This window comes from Gigantopelta aegis, chromosome 4 (assembly GCF_016097555.1).
Source record: "Gigantopelta aegis isolate Gae_Host chromosome 4, Gae_host_genome, whole genome shotgun sequence".
In the NCBI taxonomy this organism is placed as follows: domain Eukaryota; kingdom Metazoa; phylum Mollusca; class Gastropoda; order Neomphalida; family Peltospiridae; genus Gigantopelta; species Gigantopelta aegis.
Window position 1 is genome coordinate 103,209,615 of NC_054702.1, and position 15,158 is coordinate 103,224,772.

At 39.1% G+C, this 15,158-nt stretch overlaps 1 protein-coding gene across 1 annotated transcript in view; it reads left to right on the plus strand.

Moving 5' to 3' along the window:
* Positions 1 to 14,411: 14,411 nt before the first annotated feature.
* Positions 14,412 to 15,158, plus strand: part of LOC121370125 (myosin heavy chain, striated muscle-like) — a 13,232-nt gene continuing 12,485 nt past the window's right edge. Inside the window, exons 1-2 of the mRNA XM_041495228.1 lie at positions 14,412 to 14,603; positions 15,006 to 15,033. Coding sequence (XP_041351162.1) covers positions 14,412 to 14,603; positions 15,006 to 15,033 — 220 coding nt within the window. The remainder of the gene's footprint in view (positions 14,604 to 15,005; positions 15,034 to 15,158) is intronic.

Sequence of the window (15,158 nt, forward strand, 5' to 3'; positions counted from 1 at the left end):
TGAAAACGTTCATTGTCTACTTTAGTATATTTTGTTTTAAAAATATATACATGATTAATGTGTTACTAGTATACAAACTAAACTTTGAAAGTTCTACTAACACTTTATAAAATATCAATTCTGAAATAGGAAGGTACGACTCGATAATACGTTGTCAAGATCAAACCGCTTTTAACTAAAGACTCTTGTAAAGCGCAAGATTTCTCTTTTAAATTTTTTAGACGAACCCTACAATTTGAAATCGGCAAACACACGTGTTAACTGAAACTAACAACGAACAGGCTGTCGTTTGTGTTTGCCGAGCTATGGCGGCACAGGCAACGAATCAAGCGTATACGTTTGACGATATCCGTTCATAGCGAACACACACGACTTTTTTAAAAGTGCATCTGAGCTTGTATTTCACATTTGTACATGATGTTATAATATGGTAACCAGATAATGTAACTTTAAATCCAATATAAACGTTTACGATTATTAGTTCTATACGGATATAGGTAAAGTAGTAGTAGAATGTGACAAACAATAACACACATTAGTTATATTTAAAACTCAAATACCAGTACTATATGAAACTTACAATAATAAATTACGTATTAAAATGTAGCAAGTTGTTTCGTCATAAAACGTGCTTTTCAACAGCTCTTAATGTCAAAGCTTCGTTTACTGTACCATTTAATGCAACGAGTTATCTCCCTTATGTATACAAGTAGGGTTTTTTTAAAGCTGCAATCTCGTATTATTAGTGGAAATTGGAATCATCTACAAAAGTTAGTGTGTTTTGTTTAACAAAACCACTAGAGCACATGGATTTATTAATCATCGATCGGCTATTGGATGTCAAACATTTGGTAATTTTGACAAATCATCTTAGAGACAAAACCCGCTTCATGTTTTTCCATTAGAAGCAAGCCGCCAGCAAGGTATCTTTTATATGCACCACCCCACAGACGGGATAGCACATACCTCAAGCTTTGATATACCATTTGTGATGCACTGGCTTGAACGAGAAATACCGGCCTCGGTGGCGTCGTGGTTAGACCATCGGTCTGGTAGGTACTGGGTTCGGATCCCAGTCGAGGCATGGGATTTTTAATCCAGATACCGACTCCAAACCCTGAGTGAGTGCTCCGCAAAGCTCAATGGGTAGGTATAAACCACTTGCACCGATCAGTGATCCATAACTGGTTCAACAAAGGCCATAGTTTGTGGTATCCTGCCTGTGGGAAGCGCAAATAAAAGATCCCTTGCAGCCTGTGGTAAAAGAGTAGCCTATGTGACGACAGCGGGTTTTCTCTAAGAAAAAAACAGTGTCAGAATGAACATATGTTTGACATCCAATAGCCGATGATAAGATAAAAAAAAATCAATGTGCTCTGGTGGCGTCGTTAAATAAAACAAACTACTTTTTTTAACGAGAAATAGCACAAACATAAATGGATCCACCGATGGGGATCGATCCTAGATCAACCGCGCATCAAGCGAGCTATTTACCACTGGGCTACGTCCCGCGCTTAATCATCTACAAGAAGAATAGCATAACTGTGCGAGACAGGGGGTCGAGGGGGGTGGGGGGGGGGGCAACTCCCTCCAGTGCTGGAACAAATCTTCGTTTTCGGGCAAAAACAGTGACGTTCGGTTAAAATTACCTTTTTACCATTGATTTCCATCATTCTACTCACAATTCGTGGTGCAGGGGTGGCAACATACTCGTGGCTTTCAATATTCAGCAGCTCTTGAAAATTTTACGATTTGTTCTATAAGCATATGTGATAATATTTTCAAATATGTTTGCCGGGGGGTTTTGGCGCAATATTGGTTTGTTTACCACAGTTTTCATGGTCTGACTATATAGCGTTTATGTTTGTCTTTTTCATATTAGTGGGCGGGACGTAGTTCAGTGGTACAGCGCTCGCCTGATGCGCTATCGATCTAGGATCGATTCCCGTCGGTGGGCCCACTTGGGCTATTTCTCGTTCCAGCCAGTGCTACCACTGGCTGGAACAACCACAACTGGTGTAAAAAAAAAAAAAAAAAGCCGTGGTATGTACCATCCTGTCTGTGGGATGGTGCATATAAAATATTTCTTGCTGATAATTGAAAAGAGTAGCCCATGAAGTGACGACAGCGGGCTTTCTCTGTCAATATCTGTGTGGTCTTTAACCATATGTCCGACGCCACATAACCGTAAATAAAATGTGTTGAGCGCATCGTTAAATAAAACATTTCCTTCCTTTTTCATATTATATTAATATACTTCATTGTGCATTGACTCATAGCTGTCTACATTATTTTTTATTAATAATTTTGAATGTTTAAATGTTTATACCTTTGTCTGACACCCAAATGAATTCGAATAAACGTTGTTAACCTAATTAGGGCATTTTTGTTTAATTGGGACAAACTTCAGCCCTTCCGCCCTCACCCCCACCGCACCACCCCTACAAAAATGGGAGCTGTATGCCTACGAAGAATAACACGCATACATGTTACAATATCACATGCTGACTTATATATATATTCATTTATAATTTATTCTTTTGTAATTAACATGAAATCAGGAAGAAAAAAGATGCAGTGCTATATATGATGAACTGTTATCCACGAAACAATACTACCCAAGAATAGATAAATAAGATGATCTCAAACAAAAACTATATTGTAAAAGGAGCGTGTGCAGGGGATGGGTTTCGGGAGTCGACACCCCTCCCCACCCACTCCAAGCGAATTTTCTTTTCTTTTCAAAATATTTTCTCGGGTAGCATGATCCGAACCCCACTAAAAACGTCATTCGCCATAAGAATAAGTACTGCATACGCACCTTAACGACACCACTAGAGCACATTGATTTATTAATAATCGGCTATTGGTTGTCAAATATTTGGTAATTTTAAATAGTCTTAAAGAGGAAACCCGCTGCATTTTTTCCATTACCACTGGCGTAGGAAGCAAGGGGCAAGACCCCCCCCCCCCCCACCCCACACCACTCACACACACATATACACAAACACACTTTGTAGCAGCAACGATGGTTTTTATATATTTATACATGTATTTATATAAGGTTCACTGTATACCAGGTTCGACGGGTCGCTTTGCAATATATATATATATATATATATATATATATATATATATATATATGTATGTATGTGTGTGTGTGTGTGTGTGTGTGTGTGTGTGTGTGTGTGTGTGTGTGTGTGTGTGTGTGTGTGTGTGTGTGTGTGTGTGTGTGTGAGCCCACCCATACATTTTGGCACCTTCCTACGCCCGTGATTAGTAGCAAGGGATATTTTATATGCATAGACAGGATGGTATATACCATGGTTTTTGATATACTAGTCGTGGTGCACTGCCTGGAACGTGAAATAGCCCAATGATTTAAGAAGTGAAGACAACAGGCAGACGACAAACTGTAGTGTTCATGGAGGTTCCTCAGTCTACAAGTTGTGATAATAATTGGCTATTCAATTTCATTTCAACTTATTTTCGTGCTTATATCCAATTAAGGTTTAAGCACGCTGTCCTGGGCACTCACCTCAGCTATCTGGGCTGTCTGTACAGGACAGTGGGTTAGCTGTTAGTGGTTGGATTTAGTGAGAGAGAAGAGGGTGTAGTGGTCTTACACCTTCCCAATGAGTCGTTAAAACTCGCTCTGGGTGGGAGTCGGGACCAGGTTACGAACCCAGTACCCAGTACATGTCCGATGACTTAACCACGACAGCACCAAGGCCATGCAGTAAAACCACTGCCACGTCTGACTAAAGATTACGTGGTACTAAATATATGTCTCATGTCCCACGTTTCTGGGATCTTTCGATGCAATAGGTCCATCGGAACCGGCGAGATTGCTTGCATTCATTCCCCACATAATATACACTTTCGCGTAACCTATTTATGAGCTAATAGGGTTTATCCCTAAATTATCGGTATCAATTTGGGGAATAAGGATCACAGTAATTTTTAGCAAGGTATGGATATCTAGGGTTGCAAAATAGGTGATAGCATTGGAATAGTGGTAGCTTTTGAGTATTGTTACCCTTTTCCTGGCCCTACCTTAAAATAATAATTTTTAAAATACGACCAACACACGGTAAAACAACCTATTTCAACCTAGTGCTACTTTATCATTAAGTAGTCCTAGTCAATGACATTTGTCACGCCTGTGGTAAAGTTAAGCCCTGGTCACACTGTCAAGGATCAGGACGTCGGGTTAGCCACGGATGCGATAAGGCATCATTCGTGACAATCCGTTGTGGTCCGTAGCTGTCCCATTAAAGGTACAAGCAAATATATTTAATATGTAAGTTTAATCGTAGAAGTATTGTATTAGTCGGAAACATCTTACAATGCAGCAAACTCAGGAATGTCCCCTTAAATCCCAGACCAATCGTAGTATTACTTGTATGTCCGTGAAAATTTTGAACATGTCCAAAAATTCATCACGGATCGAATAACCGTAGTACATCCTTAATGATCCGTAGAAGAACGTAATAATCCGTTCTAATCCGTAATAACCGTACTTAAACCGTACTAAACCCCGGCCTCAAGCACCGGCACTTCCAAGCTAAATCTCGAAGAAGCTGGACGCTGTCGCCTGTGCTTTCGACTTGCCCCCCCCCCCCCCCCCACACACACACACACACCTGGGGGGCTTGATTGCAAGCTTTAGATCGCTGCTGGAGTTTCGCGTCGCGTACACCTGGTCACGGGCAACCGTGACTTTGGTGTACGGCGACTCGGACTCGCAGAAGAGGAAGGGAAGTGGACGGAGGAAGAAGAAACGTGCGCCAGGAGCGGCTCAGGGGGGAACAAAACTGGCGGCTCAACCGCCAGCGGCGGTCCATTCTGCGTCGCCGCCCCCGACTCGGCCCAAGACGAAAGGACCAGCTCATCCGGACCCGCCGTCAACACCGAGGGATGTTCTCAACGCGCCGATGTGCGAGACACCCGCAGACGGACCTCCATCTCCCTCTACGCCACCGCCTACACGTAACTGGCCACTGTCACCAGTCTTGCCAGTTCGGAAGGCGGCTGTCAGGGTAGGAGCCGTTGCGAAGAGGAAGGCCGTCGCTCAGCTGAGCGACTAGCCTGACTAGGCAAGGCCTCCACCTTCACAGGCACCGTTCCCCTCCGACTCGGAAGCTGTCTGGAAAGTTCAGATCGGGAAAATCAGGTCCGGCTTCCTGAAATTCGTGCAGGGGGACACCTCGGATCCGGCATCACTGATGGGCGGACTAGTGGAACCAGAGCTGAAACAACTGCCTGATGGAAGCGCTTACGAGCTAAACACCATCAAGTCTACAGCCGGCAAGACGGGGTTGGTACTAACTCAGCGCCGAGAAGGAGTCTACCGACAAGAGGTCCTAGTTAGAGAGATGGATAGCCACACCATCCACAGGATCGTCAAGGCCCTTTTCGGCAACGACTACCAGAGTGTTATAACCATCCTCGCCGACCAGAGACGGAAGCACTTCATCCCCGCCTTTGCCGGTTCTCCGCTCATCAGTTCGCCGTAGGCCAATCTCCACACCCTTAATGGCCTTAACGAGGCCACTCACGTGGACATATAGATTGGACTTTAAACATTTAGACCTTCGTTCAAAATTTTATGTCGAAATTACTTCTTTTTTTAAAATATTATTAAATAGTCCGATACTCTCTTCTTTCTCTTATTTATTTTTGGACTGTCCTTCTAAAATGCTCCAAATTATATAAATATTCGGCAGAGCAGTCAATTCTTTTTATTTTTGGCTTGTAGTTGTTTTCTTCTTTTTTTAAAATTATTCTATTAACTTTTTTACTAATTGCTATTTTCAAAATTCTGCCCATTTTCAACACTAACCCCCCCCCCCCCCCCCCCCCCCCCCCCAAACACTAACGCATATTTTTTTACTATTATAACCGTTTTTGATAACTTAAATCATACTTTACTTAGATTTTATTGTTTAGATTATCAATTTCCGTACATTCGAAGTGTTTTGGTCATCCTGGTGTTTTTAATGCATTTCTCATATTTTAAAAACGCACGTGCGTCTGAGAAGTAACATTTATGGTGTCGAGTTTTAGTCTATTTTTAGAGGGTATTTCACCATTTCAAAGTCACAGACTCATGTTTCACTCAATTGTAACTTTATCAAAATGTGTTACAGGTTTGTAGATTAACTAAACTTAGTGTTAATTTTCACGGGTTGAAACTAGGGTATGTCCCCCTTTAATAATCCTTGGTTTATTCTTTAAAAAAACCGTAGTTAAACCGTGGTGCATCCGTAGGGTACCGTGGACAGACCACTATCCGGGGTCATACATGTGATTTTCATCCATCGTGGATCCTGCCAGACGATCGTTGACAGTGTGACCGGGGCTTAAAATAGCATTTCAGAAAACATTTAATAAAATGTTGAAGTTGAAATTTTTAGCATTGGTAATACATACATTGCAGTGCCTAAATTTTGAATAATGCAGTATTTCAGTTTCAGAATTCTTTTATCTATCATTTAGTTTTAAAATGTTAATAAAAGTTTTGGAATATATACAACTACCAGGGGCGTAGCGTGATATGGACCTGGGGAGGTTCGAATATGAACAAAATGGACCTTTTTCTATTTAGTTTTTGCACCACCAGAAACTACATATGTATAAACCTGTATGTTTTAGTTCTGATAGCGGACCATTTGCTTCAGCGGGGGGGGGGGGGGGGGGGGGGGGTGGGGGTGGGGGGGGGGGGGGGGGGGGGTGGGGGGGGGGGGGGGGGTGGGGGGGGGGGGTGGGGGGGGTGGGGGGGGGGGGGGGGTGGGGGGGGGGGGGGGGGGGGGGGGGGGGGGGGGGATTCGTTCGAACCCCCCCCCCCCAGCCTACGCCCCTGACTACACAAAAAATGTTACCCCTCCCCAATTTGTGATGGGTATTCCATATATTTTGGCATAGATTGCCTGTACTATTAGTTGCCAGGGTCCGGTTCCATGATGATTACCATAAGTGCATAAGTTAAAAAATAATCAAATTAAAGGTGTACTATTGACTTTAAAAAAAAACTATTAACTTTTTAACTTTTCTTAATACAGTTGGGGTTTTTTTAATGTGCATTTTCATTAATTCTACTTAATTCTTGCCCTACACTTTGCTGGGCTTCCAGTCGTGTGAGCAGGTACTCTTGTATAATGCCCTCCCCGTTCACACTACGGGCAGGGTCTAGTTAAGTCGGGGATCGGCATTTAGCTCAGTTGGTTGAGTGCTCACTTGAGGTGCTGGCGTCGCACGATCGAACCATCTCGGTGGATTCATTCAACTGACTGGGGGTTTTCTCGTTCCATATAGTGCACCACAACTGGTCAAAGGCCGTTGTATGTGATTTCTTGTATGTGGGAAAATGCACATAAAAGATCCCTCGCTGCATAAGCAAACATGTAGCGGGTTTCCTCTTATGACTACGAGTCAGAATTACCAAATGTTTGACATCTAATAGCCGATGATTAATTGATAAATGTGCTCTAGTGGTGTAGGTAAACGAAACAAACGTAAACTTTAGTGAAGTCGGCTTGGCGTCCGCCTGAAAAATTTGAACCGCAGTGCCCTTCATATATCATACCGTGTATGCTGGAAAGTATATTTAGAATATTATAACAGATTCCTGGCTATTAAAAAAAAAATATGGTGGGTTTTCTCTGAAGACACTGTCAGGATTATAAAATACTTGACATTCAATAGTTGATGATTAATTAAGCAATGTACAAAAATCAGATAAAATTACATCTATCCAAGTGATACTCTGTGAGTTGGTGTAATTCGGTTAACAGTTACCGAATTGTATTGTTTGGCGCCACGTTTCAAGATCAGAGACGTTCATGAATGTAGCCTCGTGTTCAGTATCTGACAAAGTGAGGCGAGCTCAGCCCCAAGTTCAGCTAGCAAACGTTTCGCTAACGTTCGCGAACTATTTGATAGGTTCCCAATGTGGCCATTTGAATTACTGTGAAGCGCATAAACTAGTCTAGCGGACGTTTTTCCGCTCGGTCTGGTTGAACGTAGCTCAGGTAAACGACAACACACCATCTGGTATCAATAATGAATGAAATACATGTACATGTAACGTTACACTGGTTTTCTTGGTGTTTTGTTGTTGGTCTTCCATTCACAGTTCCACTGCACACACAGCTTATTAATGCTGATGCTGCAAAGAAAAAAACAGCTACAAGAACAATTAACCGAAAATTGCTGGGAACAAAAATTCATATTTTAATATTTAAAGTTAAAAGTTTGCTTTCTTTAACGACACCATTGGAGCACATTGATTTATTTTAAAATTTAGTTGTGTGTGTTGAAAACCTCTCCTTATCGAAGTTACGGAGAGAACTGATTTTGCCATACAAATTCCGGGACCTAGCTTCACCCCTAATAACACTAAAATGCTAGTGCATATGCATTATATTTACATACATGTACATAATGAATATGTACTAGCATTTCAGTGGTATCGAGGATGAAGCTGGGTCTAATTTGAAGGGCAAAGTCACTTCTCTCGCCAACTTCGATTGGGAGAGGTTTTCAACAGAAGTGATACATTTCTTTCATTAATACTTATTTTTGTGCTGAAATCCAATTAAAGTTCAAGCTATTACGGTCCAGTGCCCCGTTCTACGAAGCGATCTTAGCACTAAGATCACCTTTGTGCATACGGTAGCTATGCACTTAAGGTGATCTTAGGGCTAAGATCGCTTTGTGGAACGGGGCCCAGGACATAAACCTCAGCTATCTGTGCTGTATGTCTAGAATAGTTGGTTAGTGGTTATTGAGAGAGCGGTCTGATTTGTTTATTAATGCGACTACAAAATTCTGAATGTGGCTATTTAAGTGGCGACAGCGGGTTTCCTCTCTCAATATCTGTGTGGTCCTTAACCATATGTCCGGCGTCATATAACCGTAAATAAAATTTGTTGAGTGCGTCGTTAAATAAAACATTTCTTTCTATACATACTCGCCAGTGCAGGTTTGTCGACAAATTCACGTCGTTTAAGAAGTGAACCGAGTAGTTTGTTGGACCCACGTACATCGACGGTTAACTAAGCATTTTTTGTAGATGGTGGTCTGTCAAAGGCAATACCTTCAGATTCGTTGTAGCCTATCACTTAGGTTTAAAAATAAATAAATAATCATAATTGTTTGAGAGCCGATTAAAAGACATAGCCCTAGTCCTCTGTGTCATTGCGTTAATACATCTGTATATGTACTAGTTAAAACCAACGTATACATTATATAGATATTTATACCTCTGTATATACTCGCCATTAAGAGGCGGACCGTATGGTTTGTAGGCCGTGTTCGTCTGGGAATTGCAGGTGAATAGGTTCGAGTTCCAGCAACGACATAAGAGACAATGTGTGAGGCCAAATAGGGTTATAATTAATATTTAAGTGTATACCAGTCAAGCCCGACATACATACAATGTATAAATATACAAACATATTTGAATGTTTTCCCCGTCCCAACCAATGCTTCACGACTAGTATCAAATATCAAAGGCCGTGGTATATGTTGTCCTGTCTGTGGTAAAGGATCCCTGGCTACTAATGGCAGGTTTCCTCTAAATACTATGCGTCATCCAATAACCGATTATTCATTAATTAATGTTCTGTTGTGGTGTCGTTAAACAAACCAAACTTAACTTTGATGTACAAATTTACATCTGTTGTTCTTGGTTCTTTTAATTCTAAATATATGTTATATGAATTAGGTTTTGTTGGCAAATGGCCTTGGTATCACACTGACAACTCGCACACTAAAAGAAAGTACATCAGTTCTGTAGTAGCTGTGCTTGCCTACAAACAACTGTTGTTTGCGTCCGGTTCAAACATACGGTGTAGATGAATATCAACAGTGAAACATGATCGCTGCTTTCTCAGACTTGGAGTCTACTTTGTTTAAAGGGACTGTCTTAAGATTTCTGCTATAGTAAAACGTTACTTACCTACAGAACATGCTAATGACTAGATTACACAGTGGCGGGTCTGGGGGGGGGGGGGGTGCAGGGGTCAGCCCCCTCCCTAAATCCGAGGAATCACTTCGGGAACGCTACTGATACATTATGAAATGCATTTTGTTTCGAATATTAGTGTCTGTATATACTAGTATAAAGTGTTTCTGATATAGTTTGAGTGTTTCTAGAATTCGAGACTAGGTTTTATTTCACAATAATTGCGGAAGTAAAATGAAGTTTTAGCTACTACAAATATCAGAGCGACCACAAACACATTGAATATGTACTCTCTGATATTCTAAACAAGAAAGGGCCGGATTTAGCTCAGTCAGTTGAGTGTTCGCTTGAGGTGCTTTCGTCGCAGGATCAAACCACATAGGTGGATCCATTCAACTGAGATTTTTTTCTCGTTCCAATCAGTGCATCACACTGGTCAAAGGCCGTGGTATGTGCTTTCCTGTCTGTGGGAAAGTGCATATAAAAGATCCCTTGCTGCATTAAGAAATATATAGCGGGTTTCCTATTATGACTACATGTCAGAACCAATTTCTTTTTTAAATTAACTCTAGTGTTTACTGGTCCTGTCCCAAATCTGATTACAACAAGAGGGAGGGGCTCGCAATTCAGTTATATGTGTAAGCATGGAAGGCTTTGTTGGGATTCTATAATGTATGCATGATATAGGTACAGACAGCATACGCGTGCGTACATACCATTCATATATGTATTTGCAAGCTATTCCAAGGGTGTACGGGGCCGGGATCTAGCTCTGTCGGTTGAGTGCTCGCCTGACGTGCTTGCAGCGCAGGATCGAACCACTTCAGTGGATTCATTCAACTGATTGGGTATTTTTCTCGTTCCAACCAGTACACCACAACTGGTCAAAGGCCGTGGTATTTGCTTTCCTGTTTGTTGGAAAGTGCATATAAAAGATCCCTTGCTATTAATGAAAAAATGTAACGGGTTTCCTCTGATGACTATGCGTAGAATTACGAAATGTTTGACATCCAAAATAAAAGAAATCCAGTTGCATAGCTTGATCTGGACATTTCTTCTGGACACCTATATGAATAGCCTAATATTTCATTGTAAATTTTAAAAATATATTGGCATCATGGGATCGTACGCCCCTGTGGTTTAATCTTATAACAGTGATCATTAACATGCTTTCAAAATGTTATCCCCGTCCCCAACTCATATCTTGTAGCGTTCGCTTTTCTAACCTTCGCAGGATAAAGTCGATCAATTATTTTCTATGTACAATACGACAGGTAATAAAATATTATCTTTTTTTCTAAAAATAAATATTTCATAGAATAAAACATGATAATTTGCAATTTGCAACACTTGGAATACAATATTCACCATACATTCAATAAATTGTTTTGTAGAGCACAACATATACTAGATGTCAAAAGTACCAAATGTTTTACATCCAATAGCCGATGATTAATAAATCAATGTGTTCTAGTGGTGTTGTTAAACAAAACAAACAAACACAAATCGCCTTCAACGCACCCCACCCCTTTCAATAAAGACACACATGTATGCATTTTGCAAACTATCCTAAATATACATTGAGCCTTTTTAATGCAACAACAATATGTAAAATAATATAATAACTCACTAGGCATAAAATAATAATTAATCTGTACCCTTTCCCCAACATGGGGAAACATGTCACCACATCCCATTAAATAATAATTAAGCTCCCCATGCGATAATGTCTGGACCTGCCCGCTTTCCAAGTGTGTGGCATTCTGTTTTCGGAATCTGGCTCTTACATAATGTGTTTGCTGGAAGTCTTACCACTAATCTCCGTACACATGATACATGCATGCCACATGGCCAAATTTTCCAGAGCTCCCATGCTGTTCTTCCTAGCCATGAGAGCCGGCGAGAACATGAGCTCCAAGTTTCATGTGTGTGCACGTGTGTCGCCATATACAGCAGTGCAGCTCGGCACAGCGTCTTGCGGTATTTCGTCGTGATTGGCTGCTGCTGACCGGGTCTGGCATTCTGCTGCCGTCCGCTGTTTGCTTGACTATAAAACCGGGAGCCGTGCCGAATACCGACAGAACGGCTTTGGAGCGTGAGTATTGACGTACTGTGATGTGGAGTTCACTTTTCCCTGTGTCCCTCACCCCAAATTCCATCTCGTCTCGTCCCACACCCTTTACCCTTATTCCCTTATCCCCAGATAGTCGTACAATTATTCTGTATCTTCACCAGATCATTTTGTTAAGTCTTTATACCCATTTTCCTTACCTTCAAAACCTACCCGTGTGATATAAAAAAAAAAAATCCTAATACAGTTTATTTCCTTTCCCTTTCATATGTGTAAAACCCTGTAATATAATTATTCACTAGGATTCTAATGTTTCGGTCACTGTATACAATCGATTACTAGAAGCAACGATCGCTAAAAATATCTAAACTATTTTGTTAACTTCAAGTCATAATTTGTAAAATACGACGTAGTCAGGTCCAAATACAAATGAATAATGTTGGATTTTCATTTATGTACTGTATTTTTAATACTGAATGTTACCTACATTTCAACGTACGGTGTAGGCATTGTTTTCAATTATATAGCGCAGTGTTACGGCATTGCAAAATCAATGCTTTACAAATGTATTAGCCGTTTCAGCAATGAAGCACGCCTGTAATAAAATTAATATTACAACTGTGGAAATCACGTTTTGCTAAATATTTTTATAAAAATGCATATTATCGTACAAAGCACCTTTTTCCAATTCCAGCAGTAGATAACTTAAAACTATGAAGAAGAAGAAAAAAAACGTGTACACGATATCAACATATTTGTCGTATTTTTACTAGATAATCAATATTAAAAATATCTAATTTATATTTATTTTTAACTAATAATATGACTCGTGAGTCGAGTGGCTAACTTTATTTGAATACAGATATCATTAGTTAATAGAGTATTATTTAGATTAAATAATTTTTAGTAAATATAATATGTTACGTTTTAGAGTATTTATTTGTTTGAAATAAGCAATGACATAAGTATACTGTTGACAAGTGTAAATTTAGATTTTAGTTTTTTGAAAATATATTTAGGTTGGAACAAAGTGTAAATTTTTAGTTTTTGAAAATATATTAACCCTTTTACCTGTACGAATATGTTGTTATTATTTTGTGTACATTATAATGAAGAGAACAAAAATCCAGTAAATCCAGTATAACATATAGTAGTAGACGTTTTTAAATAAGTTTAGATTATAGACCGCAAAGTGTAATACTAGTAACTAAAGCGCATCTGCAGACGTTATGCTAGCCTTGCAATACGCGATAAGAAAGTTGGTCTCTCGTCTGCCAAGTGATCCACAGTCGTTATGAATTAATGCAGAACTAAAACTTTTATTTGAGTTCATTTTAATACAGCAGATATTGTAATGTAAATTATAAACGTAATACATACAATACAAATTAATTATTTTTTTAATGGATGTCCCATTTTTTGTAACATATGAGATTTTATTTGCGTTCATTTTAATGCAGCAAATATTGTAATATAAATTATAAACGTAATACATACAATACAAATTAATTAATTTTTTAATGGATGTCCCATTTTTTGTAACATATGAGATTTTGTTTGCGTTCCTTTTAATGCAGCAAATATTGTAATATAAATTATAAACGTAATACATATAATACAAATTAAGTAAAATTTCAATGGATGTCCTATTTTTAGTAACTTATGAGATTTAGTATTGGTTTTCTTACAGAGTTTATTAAAATACTTCACCATAAAAACGGAATTATTAACTCTTAAATATGTATAATCCTGTCTACTTTGTTTCGATTTGTTCTTTTTATCTAATTTAGCTAAAACAGAAATATTTTAGCATAGAGATGTGGTATCGATGTAAAAAAAAGACATCTGAAAAGCATTCTCTTTCAACCGCCAGTACCATAAACAAGAACACGTCTTACATCATGTTTTCAAAATACTACACGACATGCATTTAGTAATATTAAAGTTATATTTTGTAATATAATGAAATATTACAGTGTGTTAAAACCAGCCATGTTTTAGTTTCTTTTTCGTACAAATTTCCTGTATGAAAATAGATCATAAACTTATTGTGGATTCTTAAACTAAATGAATGAATTAGTGTTTAACGACACCCCAACACAAAAATATATTGGCTATTGGGCGTTAAACAATGGTAACGTTTTAAAATGTTTAAATCCATTTATCGTGCTTTAAATTAAACATTTTTAAATATAAAAAAACAACAACAAACAAACAAAACATTTATACATTGTACTGATAGTTTTTTGTTTCTATTTTACAGTTAACAAAGTTCCTTTTGTCTGTTCTACATCCATCCGGCGATAACGGGAAATAACATCCTTCTTTCTTTCGAGCGAAGTCTCTTAGTAGTTTTCATCGTTACTCAAGATGTCGTCGTTCGACGTGAACGACCCGGATTTCCTCTACCTGGCCGTCGACCGGAAGAAGTTGCTCAAGGAGGCCACTTCGTATGACGCTAAGAAATCCTGCTGGATCCCCGACGATAAGGAGGGATTCATACCAGCCGAAATCCAGAGCACCAAGGGCGACGAGATAACCGTCAAAACAGCCAACAATGAAGTATGACAACCTTTAAAAACAATGTTACATAGGGAGGGGAGACTTATTGTCCAGTATCAGTGAAATAATCTGTTTTAGTAATGCAACCTTTAAATTATATTACATAGGGAGGGGAGACTTATTGTCCAGTATCAGTGAAATAATCTGTTTTAGTAATGCAACCTTTAAACTATATTACATAGGGAGGGGAGACTTAGTGTCAAATATCAATGAAATAATCTGTTTTAATAATGAAGTATGACAAAAAAATTTAAAAACATATATTACATAGGGAGAGGAGACTTATTTTCCCATATCACTTTCAGTACTAAAGTATAGAATGAAATACAATTTCCCACCAATACCTATACAGTCAGCAGAATAAACATTCAAGTTATTTGCTTTTATTGGTCATTAATTCAGATACCTAACGTCTCCACACCATTCTCAAGTATTATTTCTGTAATAACTGGAGAAAAGAAGAGCACTTTTGATTTGGTATCAACACAGATATATCGCAATTGGTTTGAAAAAAGAAAGTCACAATGGCGGATAATGGAACTGGTTTTCTTTCCC